At 40.6% G+C, this 19,289-nt stretch overlaps 2 protein-coding genes across 3 annotated transcripts; one reads left to right on the top strand and one right to left on the bottom strand.

The window, feature by feature from the left end:
* The first annotated feature begins 49 nt into the window (after positions 1-49).
* Positions 50-10,658, top strand: LOC119729880 (meiosis-specific nuclear structural protein 1-like). Its single transcript, XM_038202671.1, has 8 exons — positions 50-281; positions 1,409-1,627; positions 2,931-3,161; positions 3,742-3,971; positions 6,184-6,400; positions 6,985-7,215; positions 7,989-8,249; positions 9,211-10,658. Exons 1-8 carry the CDS (start codon positions 279-281, stop codon positions 9,313-9,315), a joined length of 1,497 nt encoding a protein of 498 aa, XP_038058599.1. The 5' UTR covers positions 50-278; the 3' UTR covers positions 9,316-10,658.
* Positions 10,659-10,676: 18 nt separating this feature from the next.
* LOC119729881 (vacuolar protein sorting-associated protein 72 homolog) lies at positions 10,677-19,273 on the bottom strand. Of its 2 annotated transcripts, none has more exons than XM_038202672.1 (7): positions 19,168-19,273; positions 18,319-18,505; positions 16,866-17,015; positions 14,832-14,979; positions 14,002-14,196; positions 12,575-12,734; positions 10,677-12,076 (listed from the first exon to the last, which is right to left on the bottom strand). In XM_038202672.1, the coding sequence occupies exons 2-7, from the start codon at positions 18,433-18,435 to the stop codon at positions 11,794-11,796; spliced, it is 1,053 nt and encodes a 350-aa protein (XP_038058600.1). In that variant the 5' UTR covers positions 18,436-18,505; positions 19,168-19,273; the 3' UTR covers positions 10,677-11,793. The 2 variants fall into 2 exon arrangements, with proteins under 2 accessions (XP_038058600.1, XP_038058601.1); XM_038202673.1 differs by having other exon boundaries at positions 19,190-19,207.
* Between the last annotated feature and the right edge of the window lie 16 nt (positions 19,274-19,289).

Here is a 19,289-nt window from a genome sequence, read left to right as displayed (position 1 = left end):
AGATATTCCGTGATTTGCATGTTCACTGTCTTGGTTACATTCATAACAACGTACGTCATTGTACGTGTGCACGTACGTACGACGTGAACGTTCTTCGTAAGCTTCAGCTAGCGTAGTGCAAACCCATACGATTACGCATGACGTACAGGCCGGGTACGGTATACGATCACCGACCGCCGATGCACACATAATTATTTTGTAGGACGACCATCGAGCTCGAGAGAAGAGGTTGCATTTGATCGTCAAACCAAACGTATTAATTAATTTATACTTTAGCCATGGTAAGTTCTTTAACTTAGTTTAAGAAATAATGAAGGAATGTCTCTTGTCGTGTACAAACTCTATCAAAAATCCCTAAAATCGAACATGATTTAGTAAGTAAGTTAAGAAATTGTTTCGACATGTTCGAAATGTTCTCAATCCTAAATTGAAATTATTTTTTTTAAACATCTTTTTAATCACGGACCATCAATGGGGTTAAAAACTTAAAATAAGACATTTATTATGGTTGAAAAGGGGCAACAGATAGCCCATGTTGGACGAAGTCTTCATTGCATTACGACTGACTGTACACAACGGAGTCCAACCTGGGCTAGGCATCAGACAGAACACTGCATTCTATCCGTTTTGACAATGTTTGATTTTGAATAGATGGATTTTGCCTTTTTTGGGGGTCTGTTTATTGGTAGACTTTACTGTTTTTACGCCTAAAAAAACTACTTACTCATTACTAATTTAGAAGGCACCTGTGTGCACGGTTTGGGTGCCTTCTAATTTTAGAAGTGGCCTAGGCCTGACAAACTAACCAAATTAGTACTTTTAATTTTTCGCAGTGGCTATTGTTACGGCAGCCGTAACGCATTTCCCATTTTCTATCGTTACGGTAGACTGCAACCTGGCAACTTTTATAAAAAAAAATGACAAGAAAATATAAAATTAGAAGGAAAAAAGTGAATTTGAACTTTATGAAATTCGGACTTTATTTCCCTTTTAAAAAAAATCCTCCAAAGCCTCAGGTTAGAAAAGGAAAAAAATTCGAGTGCAAAACTGAGATTCGAACCCGCAACCTCGCGGTGCAAAATCCTACCCTCTATCGGCTGAGCTGGCACACTGCTCGATAGAACGTGGGGAAACAAATAATTATATACCTGCGTGCGTATCAAAAAAATATCGTAGAGGGCGCTAAACAACGAGTGCCGTAACGATAGCCACTTCGTTAATTTTTCGCTTCAATAAACATTGATAGGTCAAAAACAAATCCATGGATGGAATAGAAAATCAGAGTGATACCCTAAATTTAAATTTAACCAAACATGATGTCATCATTAATGAGTATAAAATAAACTAAATGTGGATTTCGGGAGGTGTTACTGAATTCTTATAAAATATTCTAATCCTTTATGCACAGGCAATGGTAAGGCGCAACCTAACCCATGCTCAACAGGAGCGACAACAGACAGAAAACAGACGGAAGGAGGATGTTCGTCAAGACCACGTCAAACGTCTTCAGCAGGAGCAGCTGTTTGAGGCCAACATGGCCAGCGAGGAGCGAGTAGAGACCAAACGATACATCCGCCACATGCAGAAAGAGCAGCAGGAGCGAGAGATGCTGGAAAACATCGCCAGGGTGGGTATCCTGCCAAGCCTAACCCAATCCTACATTTTCCCCATTCCATTTGTTTCAGGTGTATTTTTTTTCCATCCTTTAGACTTCCATTAGTCATATCATGATATAGCCCCATTAATGTGGCCTATTTACTGGACTGCCTCCGTAAACATAGGCCACACATCCACATGTACACTTTTTCAGATATCTAATTTTTGTGAAATTTCATGTTGAAATTTTGATACGCATACGTGTAAAAATGAATCTGTAAATTTCACGAAAAATATACATCTGAAAAAGGCAGCACTTTCTGATTAGCCTATAAAGAGGGTGAGTATGCTTCTAAAGCAAAAAAACCCTACAAACTAAGCCTAAATGTGAAAATCAAAATTTGGCAAAGTCGACACGATTTTTGTACATGTGGATGTGTGGCCTATGTTTACGGAGGCAGTCCAGTAAATAGGCCACATTTATGGGGCTAATCATGATAATGATAAGGCCAAGTCCAAAAATGAACAAGTTTCGGAAAGATTTCCATATACGAAGTTCACTAATTTTCCTCTGTATTGACTAACAAGCCCCCAGATAGCAATTTCATGTCATCAAAGTCAATTTGAGCAGTGAGAAAATACAAGCATTTTCTTAGAAAACACTTAGAATTTTTCAGTCCAATCTCATAGGGTTTGTACACAGGGTGTTGAGTGAACTTCGTATCTATATGGAAATCTTTTCCAAGTTTCTTTTCCCCGACTGCTGCCTTTTTTCCCTACTTCCAGACATTTGCAGTATATTTTGCATATTTATTGTCAATATATTGTCTTTTCATCTGCTTCGAACAAAAGTGTAGCTATATAGATAGAAAGGGTTATGGCTGCCTTGGACACACTTTTGTATTGGCAGAAACCTGAAGAATCCATCCGTCATCTTGGAAATCCGTCATCTTGGGATACAGAAAGCAAGAAAGAAAAAAATTCCCACAGCTTTCTTTTTTTTTTTTTTAAAGGCTGGATGAGAATCTACTTATTATTTTTTTACTTGGCCTCACAGCAAATTAAGCTCCCAGATCCTTCAGAAATCATTAAAAAGTTACAGAGAATTTTGCAGTAAAACCTAACCACTTTTTACAGGCCAGGGGACATGTCCCATGAAAGCAAGCGTACAAAGAATGTGCCAATGGGTTCGTGCACACAGTGGATTTTAGTTTGAGGAAGGATCCTATTATTTTAAAAATACCATATGAGTTAAGGACAAGCTGAATCTTGCATAAGTGTGTGCTTATTTTATTGTCAAGTTTTGATGTCTTTTTGGTCTAATCTGCAAACAGGCCCAGCAGCTGAGAACACAGCGAGAAGAGCAAACTCAGGTTGAGGAGCAGATGGCCAGAACCATGGAAAACCTCAAACTCCAGGAACAGCGAGACCGTTTGGTCCGCCAACAGATCCGCGAGAACAGCGTGGAGTTGAGAGAGCTGGAACGGGCTCTGAAGGCCGGCTACATGAACCGTGAACGCCACGCTCAGATCGCCGAGAAAGAAGCCGTCAAGTATGAGAAGACGGTAGGTCCTTGTAACAGATTACACTAGAAATAGCTTTACAAGCAAGAGTGACATCTCAATTTGGTGCATAGTGTTTTAAATTGTTCACATTGGCATAGCAGTACTTCCTCACCTTTCACCTATTGGACCCAGGTTCGAATCCCAGGTCCTGGTGAGGATTGGGTATTCAGTCCCTGACTGATTCTCCGGTTCTCTGCAACATCTTCATGACTGTTCTTTCCAACTCTGAAATGGAACGTTTCTTCATCATCCTTTCCCTAGTTTAAGTTTCTTCAGACCTCCAAGCTACAGCGTGTCTGTATATACTTTTAAGGGATCTGTGGTTTAATCACCAGAACAGTGATGAATTTGAGTCCATCATAAGTCCTCACAAGTCCATCCGTCGCAAGTCAAGTCGCAAGTTATTCCGACAAAAGCATTCCTTTGGTAGTTGTTCATCCCCCGCCACTGTAACTGGGCTTGTGAAAGAACTTGTGATTTACTTTTTACCAGACTTGTGATGGACTCGTGATGGACGCGACTACAGCGTTGCACCGCAATGAATTTGAAATTTAAAAAAATCCCTTGACCTTCTTCGTAGGCACGAGATGCAGAGATTTCTCGGATGATGAAGGAAGAATCGGCGCGGGCCGAGGAAGAGGACCGACGCAAGATGGAGGAAGAATATCACGAGAAGGTGCGCTACCACCTTGAGCTAGAGAAACAACTGGAGGAACAGGAACGCAAGAAGCAAGAGGACTACGAGGAGTTTCTCAAGGAGAAACTCATGATCGATGAGATTGTACGCAAGATTCATGAGGAGGATGACAGGTGAGTTTGTTTTTATCTGCTGTGCGCATTACCTTTTGAGGGCACTGTTTCGTAACATTTTTACTTGATGGAAGGGGGGGGGGACTGTGTTTCATGTACTTGCCAAAATGGATGCGGAATTGGAAAGATGCATTCTGTATTCTAATAGTGTGATAAGATGTAGAGTGCCATGCCATGGGTCCAGTGGTTGCGGTGTTTGACTCATGTACGAAGGTGCGTGGGTTCGAACCGTACCAGGAACATGGTGTTTGTGCCCTTGGGCAAGACACTTAACTACAATTGCCTCTCTCCACCCAGGAGTATAAATGGGTACCTGTGAGGGTCGAGGACCGATTGAGCGCTGATATCAGCTGCCGCGTGGTCCCATGGCCTGATGAACGGGTTTATAATTATAAAGCGCTTTGAGATCGTTGATACGATGGAAAGCGCTATATAAGCACAATTATTATTAAATTATTATTAAGTAATTGGTAGTAAGAGTAAAAAAAATATTTTGTGAGGTGCCCAAATGTCTTCTTAAAGGGAAAATACACCATTTGCAAACATCGAAAAATAAAACTACCAAGTTTTTACGAAATACCTTACTAGGATGTTGGTAAATTACAGTCTAAAGCATTCTGTAAAATTGTGGCACCTGGTGTGAAGTCATTTTCAAGAAAATGGTATTTTTGTATACATGTACATTTCCAACGGTGATCGGCCGACTATTTTTCAACAACTGCTCCATTTTTACCATTTGTTTCAGTCCAAATTGTGTTTGCTATTGGTTACATGTTCATAAACAGGTGCAGGTCAGCTAGACTGGTTCCCTTACCTTACAATTTTCCGGCATCTATAAATTGATCCATTTCATTTTTAGTGGAGTCAGGGAACCAGACTACTTGGAACATTTTTGTTTTTCTTGGTTTTTCCAGCATTTTCGGACACAAAACTTCAAACATGTCAGTGTAACAATATTTTGTTCTATTATACTAACCCCTCAACTAGTTCATTTCTGAAAATTACAGCGAAAGCCAATGATGTACATTCCCTTTAAAAGTCTTATGAGAATGCGATATCTTTATGTCTCCACTGGGGACATTGTGATGGTCGAAACTAAGGGAATAAATATGTGCTTGGCCAGTTTAACTGGCCTGGGGCCTTGACGTATAATGGCCCGAGCAGAAAGCACTCCATATGGAAGAGTGAAAATCAATAAAACTGCTACAAACAGCCTACTGACTGCACTGACCTCAAATATACAGGGCGAGTCAAAAAAAGCGGAACCCAAACCCCCCAAAATATGTTTCATATTTTAAAAAAATATGTAGCACCAAAAATAATAATGATGTGAAAGCCAATTTCATAAGCTACTTTTAGATGAAAAAAATTACTGAAATCGGTCAATCCATTCAAAGAATATCACCATTTAAACGTAATGACCCTAAAACCGGTGTGTCCAAAAACAGCAAATTATTGTGTTTTTTTACTGTTTGGAACAACAAGGAAAATGACACAGAATACTTGGTTCAACAACTGTCAACAACTGTAGCACACAATATCTTTATTAACAACCCTGGTTAGGCAAACAATATGATTTATAAAATCCCTTTTTTTAATAGACTGGCCTTCAAAAGGACTTTGTTGAATATTTTCAACTTTTAAACTGAGGTTTTATTGCTGTTGATATTTGAAGACAATTGTGAGGACGATTCCTAAAATCTCTTCTTTTTTTTACGAGACAAGTTTTTTGGGGTCATTGTGTTTAAATGGTGATATTCTTTGAACGGATGGAGCAATTTCAGTACTTTTTTCATCTAAAAGTAGCTTATGAAATTGGCTGTTCAAGTCATTATTATTTTTGGTGGTACATATTTTTTAAAATATGAAATATAATTTTGGGGGTTTGGGTTCTGCTATTTTGGACTCACCCTGTACAAATCAACAAAATTTGAGGCCCTAATGCTTTGATTCTTAATAGGTCCTGCTTTGGATCAAAACTTTAGGCCCTCTAATTTTGTTGATTAATATCTATGAGTTACTGAAATACAAAGATTGCTGAATCCCACAGTATCAAGCAGCATGACAAGAAATATCTTGCGTGTTGCTGAGACACGAGTGAGTAATTGGATTAGAGTAATTGTCCACAGTTTGATTTTGTTGGGTTCTTTAATAGTTAAGGTAAATTTCCACAGCTCGACTTTTATTTAGTCCTCGTTGTTTGCCCCCACAGGGAGCGCGAGCTGTACCTGATGAAGCAGCACGCCACCCAGCGGTACATTGAGGAATTCAAGACGGCCCGGGAGGACTGGAAACTGAAGGAGAAGGAACGCATGGAGGAGGAGAACCGACGCATCTTGCAGTTTGCCAGCATGCAGCAGCAGAGAGAAGAAGAGAGGATGGAGAACAAGAAAGCACAGGAGGAGGCGAAGGCCGCGGTGCAGCAGAGTGTGAGTATTGACCTATCGCGGTAGAATCGCGTCAACGCAGCTTGTGAAACATTGTCCAATTCCATGATATACAAATGGACGCGGAACGCGCAGAATCTGAGACAAACAAAACTTATTGTACAAAAAATTCCACAAGGTTATCTAAGGGGCGTGGCTAACTTGCAAACGGCGATAGGTCAATTGAGTCAAGGGGTGGGTGGATGGCATGGACAGGGGTAGGACAGGGGTAGGTGTTGGGGGGCTTATTCCCGTCGTCTTCCACATTTTCTCAATTATTGTATCCTGCTGAGTTGACTTAATGGATTGCTTTTTTCCTTTTGGTTATTCCTTGAAATCAAAAGTGGTCAATCTTGTCTTTATTTACAGACGAGGGTGAAAAGTCTTTTAGATACCTCCACTTTCAGTTTTTACTGTTTATTATATTATTATTAATTGAATTGATACTGATACCATTGCTTCAAGATCGGGAAAATAGGGGAGGAAAACACAACTGTCACAGCAGTAAGTATCCATAAATGCTGTTTCTGGATGCTACCAGAGATGAACGAGAAAACATTGGACATTTTGTTGTCATTCTTTTACAGTTGAGCGAAGAAATCGCCCAAAAGCGTGCTGCCGAGGAGGAGATGGCCAACATCCGACAGCAGCTGTACCTGGAAGAGCAGGAGGAGGCCGAGATACAGAAGATGAACGCGGAAATCGAGAGACGCATCAGACAGCGTCTGGACTTGCAGCAGTCACGCCGCGAGGAGCTGATGCTCAAGGAGATCCGGAGACAAGCCGAGAAGCAAGAGGAGGAGGAATTCAAGCAGCAGGTTGGTGATGTAGAATTTTCTCTCTCCTTTAAGCAGCCGATTCTCAGAATCTGGTGCAGCGATGGTCATCCCAAAAGTCTTTAATCTCAGGTTTACAGTTGGGAGAATATTTCCATGGAGCTGCCAATTATAGACATTAGCTAAGCGCAAGAACTATTTACCTAGCAGAAACCGGTTATCAGCCAAAATGCCATGCAATGTGTATTGCTTGTGACTGGTAGTCGGCCTATTTTTGCTGAGCACATACATTCCCCAAGCAATGTTATCTGCTTAGCAGCTTGATTGGATTGGTCCAATGTCAGCAGTTACACCTCGGGTTGTTAAGAGTCACATTTGCATCATAGGCTTTGCTTTTAGATCTTGAGCCGTTCGACATTTTTTCCACAGTCTCTCTGGTGAAATTTCCAGTTGTACCTTTTTTTCACTGTTACATACTCAAGTCTTAAGTCTCTGTTTTCAGATCTTACATTCCCAGTCCTTAACTATACCCCAAGTCCTGCAGACCAAGTCTTTTATCTTGTCTAATTATCTAATAGTCCTGAAGGATAACGATTAATGTGCTTTTTAAAAGATTATTTAATAGACCTTTATTTTAAATAAAAATATTCCCGTAAACTCTCTTAGTGATAAAGGGGAAGTGTTTAAAATTGAAAACAAATACGGGAACGTTGGGCTCTGTTTGTTGGGTTGGGTCACCTATTTGCAAAAACTAGGTTGAAGGCAAGCTACTCTTGGGACACCAGTGAATTCAAGCTCACTGTTCTCATCCGTAGATGCTGGCTAAGTTTGCGGAGGACGACCGCATCGAACAGATGAACGCCCAGAAGCGTCGCATGACCCAACAGCAACACAAGAGGGCGGTAGAGAAGCTGATTGAGGACCGCCGGGCCCAGTTTGCCGCCGACAAGCAGAGGGAGTTGGACGGCCGGCGAGAGGAGGAGATGCTGGAGAAACTCCGACAGGACATCATCGAAGAGGAGAGACAGAAGCTGCTCAGGGAGCATGCCTCCAAACTGCTGGGATATCTACCAAAGGTGAGGGCACTTCAAACTTCCTTCATTCCTTGGTCGTGTTATTTGATGCAGAGATTCATTTCTATCAATCACAATTCAGTGAAATTGGTATTATAAAATCAAAGACAGCTGGTAGTGGCATCTCAAACACTGTAACGTATTTGGAATATAGGGATGCACAACCATGTCTTTGCCTAAAACAGGCCTATTTTCAACATGGTTCAATTTCTATTACCTGCAGTTAATCAGATTTCTTCATTAATTGTGGTACCAAACCATAGAGCTATATTAAATTACTAGAGTGCTAACTCGATGTACAAAGTAATGCCTGATGGGCGTATCCATGTTTGTGCACAAACCTATGGAAAACTCGAAACAAAATTTATTTGCATATCTGCGTTTGTATTCCATACCGATGCGTCATCTAAGCCGATACGCCCAAAACCGAAACGCATGATCAGCAAATGAGCGTTTCATTTTGCTCTATGCAAACAGCACAACGTCTGCGCGTCCCTCCGCTGCAGATGCTTTTCGCCGTGATGTTTTTTGAACTGTCATGACACGCTTAAGTTGTTTGCGTATCTTCTACTTGCGCGTTGCATTTACAGTTCACTTTTCAAATTCAATCCATTTTTTTTTTATTGTGTTCTACAAACACGCACATAAATTCAAAATGTCTGCGCCCAGAGCGGCTTTAAAGCGTCTCCGCGCGCAAGAATGAGGAGTTAGCACTCTAGTAATTTAATATAGCTCTATGTACCAAACACATCTCATGTATCTCGAAAGCCTTGCAAAAAAGTACCCAATCCTTGACACACATTTCATATTGAATACTGTCACGCAGTGTATATGACTGGAAGCTGACTTTTTTCCAACTACACACTGCACTTTTTTTCCAGTTTAATCCTTGTGTTACGTGTTTAGTGAATTTTCATTTTTACCAACTCTTCAATAACGCCGATTATTATTTTTTTTCTGACAGGGTGTCATCAGAGACGAAAAAGATCTTGAAATGTTTGACGATGATTTCAAGCGGAGGTACACAGAGAGACAAAGTGACTTCTTTGAAGACGGGGGATGGGAGTAGACGGGTTTCTCAATTGTATTCCAAGCTTTAAAGAAGGGTGCCTTTCAACCAAGCATTGTTGGTTGTATTACCGGTATATATTTTGTTGTGGTCGTGTACTGTGTGGGTTCGGTTCTTCGTTCCTATTTTTTCTAAATGATGCAAGAACATACCAAATCACCTTCCATTTGTTAAATAAAGGGGAATTTTGTGACTGGGGACAATATTGAAAAGCCATTTTTATTCTCACTTAAGAATTCTATATTGCATCCGGGTTCTTCTAACATCTTCTTGCACTCTTTGTTATTTGTCACGTCAGTGCATCAAGGCCGTAACTCGATTCTGCAACAAAGTTGTATATCGCGCGAATGCGCTCCATGCAACAAGGTCATATTTCGCGTATCGCAACGTCCATTGACTTTGTGTGTACATGCGTTTTTTTTTTTAAGCGAGATATGACCTTTCGACATTGAAAACTCACGTTTTACGTACATGACGTCAAATGCCATTTTAGGAGATACGACCTTGTTGCACGGACACGATAAATTGTCAGATTCCTTTAATAGATGATTATCCTGTTTTGTTGAATATTTGGCTCTGTTTTCATTGCCTAGTTGGCTGTCATCCAGGGGTCAGTTTTTGTGGAGCTGCTTAACAAGTAGCACATGAGTTTTGCTAACTTAAGCAGAAATATTGTGTCAATGCTAAGCATATTCCGCGCTTGCTCATGTATGGACATTTCTATTGTGGTGTTACTATTCAAAAAATTCTGCTTGTGACGCGAGCCTGCTCCTTACTGTGCTTATTAAAAAACGGACAAAGGCTTTATACTCACACATACTGCTGTGCAGTGTGGGGAAAAAATTCTACAAGCATATCTGTCGAATTTAAATTACACCTGTCATAATTGATTAATTGATTGGGTCATGCTGTTTATGAGAAAAATGAACCTTACCACCACTTTGATGTAAGAAGTTGCAAGGACGCATGTGTGTGGCAACAATGTAAAAAAGTTGTTCCATTGCAATTTGCAAATATATGTATAAATGTGTGTGAACTATTTGTAACAAGTAAACAAGTTGAAGTATTCAGTGGGGATTGTGTATTTAAATAACGGGTTTAACAAGTGTGGGACACGCAAAGCACAATTCATGTATTATGCGTCCAGCATAATTTGTATAAAAATGTGTGTTAAAAAAATTGAAGTGACCTTGGACCGAGTGATCCAAGAAAACGTGAATATTAACATGAAAAGATGTAAATAATAATCTAGTTCTGGTAAAGTAGACATTAATGTCCTTAGTGGAAAGTTTTTGATAAATATGGTCCATGTACAAAAACTTAAAGAGAAAATAAAATGAGCTAAAAAACGAAGTACATTGTACACGTCTGCTTTGAGATTTTATTCAAACCTTGTATTGTACAACTTTGGTATTGAAGTGCACGTTGTTCTAATAATGGATACGCCATCACTGTTGACAGGAAATTGCGCTGTTCTCCATTCATGGGGATGATAGAGGGCGTAGAGCTTGCTTTAGCAGACAACTGAAGCCATGCCATCTATGTGCATGTACTGAAGATTACGCTCCCAGACATAAGTGCATAGACCGCCAGTCGCATGTGCAAAATGGTGGTTTGGAAAAATATGGGCAAAATGATATAACTCAATGCACCTATTGTGCAAGACGCTTACATTGGAAGTACTCTCCAATACTTCACTTTTGGGGCAAATAAATGGGCCTCATAAGTCGATATTCACAGGAAAACTTCAAGTACACTGCATTATTTTGAATCTGGATGAAATAGTTTATTTTATTTTTGCAATGAAACATTTTTTAAGGTTTTTTTTTTTGCAATAAAAAAAATAGCTTCATAGAATTTTATGACTGGAAATCTTGAGCTTTGAGTAAATTCCCTATACTGAGACATGAATTTATCTAAAGGTTTTATTTTAGTCGGGTGCCGTGCAGATCACGAAATGCTTGTGTACTTTTGAGTACGATCTGGCGGTCTATGCGTTTACATGTCTGAGGCTAAGCTTCAAGCATGGTCAGAACACAGTTCACATGACGCAGTCAAGTATGTGTGTGAAAAACCTCATCACCAATCATAAACCACACGTTGAAGGGCCACATATCATGTCTGCACTTATTCACGTGCGTATGGTGCGAGGTACACATGACTTAATTTATTCTGAATGTGTGTGAGTGTTAGGCTCTGTAAGCAATGCTAATAGAGGGTCCCTTTCAGTGGTCCTTCCCAACTTTCTCCTTGAAACCGTTGAGGGGGTACTTCCGTACTGATTCGATAAAACTGGTTCAGTTCATGAAAGCTGTCTTCTCTGGCCAAATGTCTCTTTCAGTAAACAGAATGAAACCCTGTATGGCTAGCCAAGGTATTTACTATAATGCACTCCTTCACACTGCTGCCATTTCACAGAAAGTTGCAAGGTGCAGACGTAGATGATGTCCACAACAAAAACCTACGGATGTCTTTTCATCAGTTCACTTTCTGAACTTTCCGCTTTTTGCTGTCGCTCTGCGATTCCAGCTCGCTCTCGTAAGCCTCTCGGATAGTCTTGAAGGCCTCCTTGTTGGCGTAAGGAATGTTCGTGATGGGATCCAGGTACATGGCTCGTTGTCTGGTGACCGGACAGAGGGGTTTGGCCGGGGGACGACTCTTGGTCTTGGGGAAGCACGCTATGAAGCTGGCCTCCTCGCTGAAGGTGATGAAGCTTCTTGAGCAGCGTTGGGTGGGTTGTAGTGGCTGCATGTTATCCGAACTGTGGGTACAAGGAAACCAAACGATGCATGTCAATGGACTGATCTTGGGAAATTGTCACTTTTCACGGCACGGGGGAGGGGGTATCCTCCAGATTTCATCGCAAAATTTGATTCGACGATGGTTAGAGGAGTGATCTCAACTTTTCCGAGACAAGCCTACCAAAGTTGGTCACAGCAGTTACTAATGTTCATGTCTATCATTATGTACAGCAGGGTGCAAGGATTGTGAGGTTTTGAGGGCAATATTGACCATAATTCTACTAATTAAGGGGCATTCCTACTTTCATACAAGTACTACTAGGGGGAATGGAACACCACAAATCAACCACAAATCAACCACTAGTTGATCAGTTGTGCTTAATTGAACTTGCCTTGCTGCTGATGTAAACTGGCCAACCCACAACACAGATTTAACGAGGCCTGTCATTGGATGCCCTTGTCATATTTCAACACCAAGAGCCAATCAAGTGATGACATCTGCGGATATGATTTCTTACCCCACTACAGCGTTCTCTTCTCCACTGCTTCTGTTCCTGGCAGCTTTATCCGTGACAACTTCCGGCATCGTCATGGAATGGAACCGGATGAACGGCCCCTTGAAGGCTTTCTTGTGGAACTTGGTCTTCTTCTTTTCGGCTTCCAGTTTGTGATACATTTCTGGAGGGAAAACGAAAAGTGTACTAAGTAGTAAGGTACCATTGACTGGAGTTGAACACTGCCTTTGTGAAATACATGTACAAAGACAATCTGGCGATCAGATGAAGAGGCTATATCTTAGGTGGTACCTTGCTTGTACTCAAGTAGCATGCAATTCGACGGGCGCAGGCACTTTGGCAATCCATTCTGCTATCTTAGTCAGGGCTTATACTTGTGGTTACTTTGTTAGTCTTTCTTAGTTAGACAGGGAAAATTGAAAAATTCCTGAAATAATCAGTGGAGGATTTGAGGGTAACTGAGGTCCCAGAGCGCCATAGGGTTTATGGTATATGTTTGTATTTGCCTAAAGGCACCCCTTAGAATACGCATTTCTCTTGTTCTATAAAGTTTATGGGTAAAAACACCAGTACAGGGTGAGTAAAAAAAAAAAACCCAAATGTCGGGACCATTGTTTTAGTGAAGTTCTGCACGTAGCACTTTCAAAATCTAAGATATAAAAGCCCAATTCATAAGCTTTCTTTTAGTTTAAGAATCATTCAAATCACTCATGTACTTTTCAATTTACAGAGTTTTAAATACAAGAACCGTTTTAAAGTTCTGTCCACGGATCACAAAAAAGGCGTGCGTTCTTTCATCAAAACGAAAACAATTCACACACATCCCTATGTGATTTGTTTTCGTTTTGCTGAAAGAACACTGAACTTTTTTTGTGATCCGTGGACAGAACCTTAAAACGGTGGTTGTGTTTAAAGTGCTACATGCAGAACTTCACTAAACATTTGGGTTTCGTTTTTTTTTAATCACCCTGCATGATAAACCTCAGGAATTCCAGATTTCCACAGGAATTAAAAATTAAAAAAATCCCCAAATCAGGCAAAATCGTGTCAAATCTCACCCCTGATTAAGACTTGAATTCTCAGAAATGTGAGCACTGCCTTTGCCTCAGTTTGGGAAAATCGGCTGTTCTTAAATACTCTGAAATCTTGGAATATGGATGGTTTGTCTATGAACCTACATGTCTTGTATTAGGGAGTACCAGCCTAAGGAATAACTTAGTAACAATGCATTTCCTCCAAAGAAAATACCTTTTTGCCAAAAGGAGAGCTCTAGACGAAATGGCACTGTCAAGGAGAGACTGAAATATGTGGGGTTATTGGTGAGATTCAAGCCTGGAATACCAGAAGAGAATAGTCGATATTAAGCACCACCATGCCAAGTTTAGCGCCTCAACATTATTAAAAAATTCAACGGAATTAATAATACTCACGCAGTGATATAAGGTTCTTCTCCTCCGTCAGTGTCGCCTCCTCAAGCAGCTCTTCCTGTGTCAATCTTCGTACCTCCGGTCTGGAGCGATTGGCAATCGTCATGCGATTGATCTCCGCTCGTTCTTCCCTTTCCTTCAACCGGATCTGAAACTCGGTGCCTTTAATAACGGTTGACCTTCGACTGGACTTACGCACTGTAACGAGGTAAGTGTTGAATATTGAGGACACGATATTCAAGTTGCCTGTCCAATGTGCATTCAAATTCACCTGTGACGGTATTAATCAATATTGCTGGGGTTGGTGGATAAACCAGGGCTTGGGATGGGAGGAGCAGTTATCGTTTTAGGTGTTTGGATGCAAGTTTGTTCATCCGATCCAACCCTGCAACATTCCTAAAGCATGGTCTGCGCACCGAGCGGCCTGTTTCTTGAGGGCGCACTTCACGCTGAGCGGTTTGGCAACAGTAAGAGTAAAAGTAAATTGATTTTTGCTGGTCCCAGAGAGCCAGCCTATACATGTAGTCCTCTTTGTGCCTTTCCTACTGACTGACTGACTGACTCCCCGACTGACTGATTCACTGACTAGTGAAGCCAGCCGGACAGAGCTACTGTGATAAATTTACACCATAAGTGGCTAAATCCAGCCCATTGCATGCACACCAGATGCATGAAAAGACTTCCACTGAACAGCTATCAAAATCAAGAGAATAGAATTTTGTGCACTCTGAAACTGGCTTTACTACGCTTACTTTATCTTGTGTTTTTGCTTGGGGGGGGGGGGGGGTAAGGGTGGGAGGTGAATTTGAAGGATATTTTTTTCTTGAACTCACGGCTGCCTTCGTCCTGTCCAGCAGTCTGCTCAGGTTGTGATGTGACAGCAGGTCGCTTGGACGCTTTCTCCTTTTCCTTGGGCTTTGAAGCTACGACGCTTGGGCGTGGTTGGCTGGGTTTTTTGGCAGCAGGCTTTGTGACTGGCTCCTGTAACAAGACGATCAAGACGCGAGATATTGGCTAACCCTCAACCCACAGGCAATTTGGCTAGATCGTTCCTATGCCTGGTACTTTCCACGGTGCAGAAACTGAACATTCTAAACATGATTAGAATGGCTGGGTCGTAAAGTCCTAAATCCATCCAGATGATGGCAAAATACATTTTTTTTTATTGTTTGCAGGATTTACACGGCTACGGTTGTTGTGTCAGTACATGACAGTGAGCCAATGAGCAAACTTTTCTCACAAATGTTTTCAATGAGCAAGAGTTTGGGTTCACAATTTGAAAAGAACCTCCTAAACTGAAAGGCGTCTTCCTGAAATGACGTCACAGCAACAGCACCCTCAGCTGTCTGGAAAAGCGTGGAATTATTAAAAATGTTTAAAAAAGTGCACTTTTCAGTAAAATTAACCAAAAAGAAGTGTCAAATAGTTTATATACATTTAACCCTAAAGGGGGCCAGGGGGGGGGGGGGGGGGGCGGAATCCGCCCCACCCTCAACATTTTTCGCGATAGCCTCTAAAAAAATTGTTTTCGCAACCCGAGCTGTTATGACTTTTTAGCCTCTGAAGGGCTTTGAAGCTAAGACGCTTGGGCCTGGTTGGCTGGGTTTTTTGGCAGCAGGCTTTGTGACTGGCTCCTGTAACCATGGTAACAAGACGATCAAGACGCGAGATATTGGCTAACCCTCAACCCACAGGCAATTTGGCTAGATCGTTCCTATGCCTGGTACTTTCCACGGTGCAGAAACTGAACATTCTAAACATGATTAGAATGGCTGGGTCGTAAAGTCCTAAATCCATCCAGATGATGGCAAAATACATTTTTTTTTATTGTTTGCAGGATTTACACGGCTACGGTTGTTGTGTCAGTACATGACAGTGAGCCAATGAGCAAACTTTTCTCACAAATGTTTTCAATGAGCAAGAGTTTGGGTTCACAATTTGAAAAGAACCTCCTAAACTGAAAGGCGTCTTCCTGAAATGACGTCACAGCAACAGCACCCTCAGCTGTCTGGAAAAGCGTGGAATTATTAAAAATGTTTAAAAAAGTGCACTTTTCAGTAAAATTAACCAAAAAGAAGTGTCAAATAGTTTATATACATTTAACCCTAAAGGGGGCCGGGGGGGGAAAAAATTGTTTTCGCAACCCGAGCTGTTATGACTTTTTAGCCTCGAGCTTTGCGCATCTTTTGATACCAAAAACATAAAAATCGGACCACAGGTTGGCACGTAGCGAAAAATTTTCCGGCGCTACGCGCCGTGAAAACTGAATTTTCCCACATACGTCGTGTACACCAAGCAGAATTGCCATTCATACATATGAATAATTAATTAGCCATAATTCCAAAACCCTTTGACCTATAGTCATGAAATTTCTTGGGCATGTTGAGGAAGAGTTGCTCTATGGATGTGCTGAGTTTCAAAAATTTTCGTCACTCGATGGCCGAGATCTTAATGGGGGGAATATCCCCCCCCCCCCGGCTGAGAGATGGTAAAAAAAAACCCGGCCCCTTTAGGGTTAAGAGAAGTAGAATGTTGCAACTTGCACAAAGTCTACATTTGTTTCTCATGAACCCATAAATGTCACATTTTCAACTGTATCTCAAACCTGATCAACAATCGTACAAATAATAATTCTCACAAAGGATCAATTTGCAACAGCACTTATAACACATACAAGTAGCAAAAATGATTCAAATCATAAAATGTTACAGGGACAGAACTTTCAATTCAAAATACAATCTTTCGTGGAGGCTAAATCCTACTCCATTGAGAGAATGGTAAAAATAAAGATTGAAAACCCACTACTGGCCAGACATGAGTGGGATACAAACCATCACGTTAGCTCCCTACACTGAATGAGTACTAACCTTATATGCTTTGGTGACCGTTCGTCGCTGTCTTTTCTTTTCGTTTCCCTCATCATCACTGATTACTTCGTCATCTTCTGAATCGCTTATGTCGCTGTCTGTGGCGTCAGAGTCGCTTTCTTCACTGGTATATTCCTCATCCCCAGATTGCTGTTTTGCAAAACAAAAAACAAACAAAAAAGGAATTGAAAGAATCATACCCTGACGTCACTTTGGTGGTTGTATACAAAGTCTAAGTATTTTCTAATATTTCTAACAAAATTGGATATGTTTCTCAGTCACATATTTATGTTTTTTTATATTTTGAGAGTACTGACCAATATTGAGAATATATACTGTATGGTGAAAGAAGTGACGTCGGAATATCGCATTCTTCTCCAAAAAACATACTGAAATATCACCATCATTGAATTATCCTTTGTTTAACACAACAGGGAAAGAATGGGAAAAAATGTTGAAACCTGATGCCACTTTTACGATTGTATACAAAGTCTATGGAGAGACAAGACAATTTTTTAAGTATTTCCTAACAAAATTGGAAATGTTTCTCAGTCCCAGACTCATGTCTTATCATCATTTTTGCAATGAATGACCTTCATTTAGAGGATATATGAAGAAAAAAGCGGCGTCAGGTTGCAACATTTTTTTCCAAAGAATGTTGCATCTTGACGCCAATTTTTTTTATCATCTCAATGAAGGTCAGTCATTGCAAAAATGTTGAAAAGTCATGAATCAGGGACTGAGAAACATTTCCAATTTTGTTAGAAAATACTTTAAAAATGCACTCAACTCTCCCTAAACTTGTACACATCCAGAGAAGTGACGTCTGGATTACTATATTCTTTCCCAAAACAGAACTCTCTCAATTTGTCTGATGATTCACAAGCACAATGTAGGGGTCCTACTAAAGCGCGTCAACAAGCGTCAACAGGCGTCAACAAGCCTCAACGGTCGTCAACGAGCGTCAACAAATTTTGTATAGGCTTTTGAACATTAAAAACAGCTTTATATGGTAGAAAAGCAATAAAAAACATCTTCTGCATATCAATTAAATAAACAATTATTTTAAAACTTGGTTTTTTGAACGCGAAATGTACGACGAATTTGTTGATAAAGTTGGCCGCCATCTTGTTTGGATGGCGCTGTAGACTTCGCGCATGCCTAGTATGGCTCTGTACACTTCACGCATGCGTAGTACGGCTAGCTACACATAAACAAGATGGCGGCCAACTTTTATCGACAAATTCGTCAAACATTTCGCGTTCAAAAAACCAAGTTTTAAAATAATTTTAACTTTAATTGATATGCAGAAGATGTTCTTTATTGCTTTTTCTACCATATAAAGCTGTTTTTAATGTTCAAAAGCCTATATAAAATTTGTTGACGCTCGTTGACGACCGTTGAGGCTTGTTGACGCTTGTTGACGCGCTTGAGTAGGACCGCAATGTAGCACCTCTTCAAATCCTCCGTAGGTTGTTTTGTAGAACTCGTCTTGTTCCTCCTCCTGCAACATCCGAGACATGCGATTGCCCGCAGTGACTCGCTTCTCTCTGGTCAGAGCGAGCGCCATGGTGACAAGGATTTCAAGACTGTCCAAGATTCAAACAAGGAATACCAATTCCACTTGGGTTGGCTAGCACCTAAAAAAGAGAGAAAACAAGATGATTATTTGACTAAGAATGGAACAATAATTTAATACACGAATTACTCTGCCCCTTTTTCCTTCCCTACTTTGTAACTTTTGTGCACCCTCGTTTTTGTGTTAAAAAACCAACACACATCAGATACACTGGTCACTGCATACAAACAATGACAGACATGACAGAGATGTCACTCAGTCATGTCAGTGTTGCATCGGGACGCCACTTTTTTTCATCATATATTATTTCAATCAATGAAGGTCTGTAAGCCTAATTGAAAAAATGTGAAGAGATATGAATCTGTGACTGAGTCTCTCAGTCTCACTCTCTGAGAAGCATTTCGAATTTTGTTACAGTTAGAAAATCCTTTGAAAAATGCACACAACTAGAACTACACTCGCTTTACGCTACTCTCCATAGACCATGATAGACCATAGCATTAGCTACTCCTAGAACCATGAGGCTCCACGTGGAGCCTCATACTGTCATAGTTCTAGGAGTAAGCATTAGCATTAGGCCCTAGTACTTTTTTTGTAGTAGACTTTGTAAAAAAAAGAAGAAGTGGCGTCAAATCGCGTCAGGATACTACATTCTTTCCTATTCCACTAATGCTGTATATAGTGTGTGGTGTATTCATGACTCAATTATTTAATTACACTTACATTAATCAAAGAAATTACAAACCGTCGTCCAATGTCGAGAATTTTCCTAAACTAGTACATGTAGTAAGGGTAAAGCCGCTTTTCAAAGTTTCCTCAATAAAAATCATGTGGCTGAATGAATG

This window comes from Patiria miniata, unplaced genomic scaffold (assembly GCF_015706575.1).
Source record: "Patiria miniata isolate m_02_andy unplaced genomic scaffold, ASM1570657v1 HiC_scaffold_21, whole genome shotgun sequence".
NCBI classification, from domain to species: Eukaryota; Metazoa; Echinodermata; class Asteroidea; order Valvatida; family Asterinidae; genus Patiria; species Patiria miniata.
The sequence above is the reverse complement of the archived record's forward strand: the minus strand, read 5'-3'. Positions and strand labels throughout refer to the sequence as shown.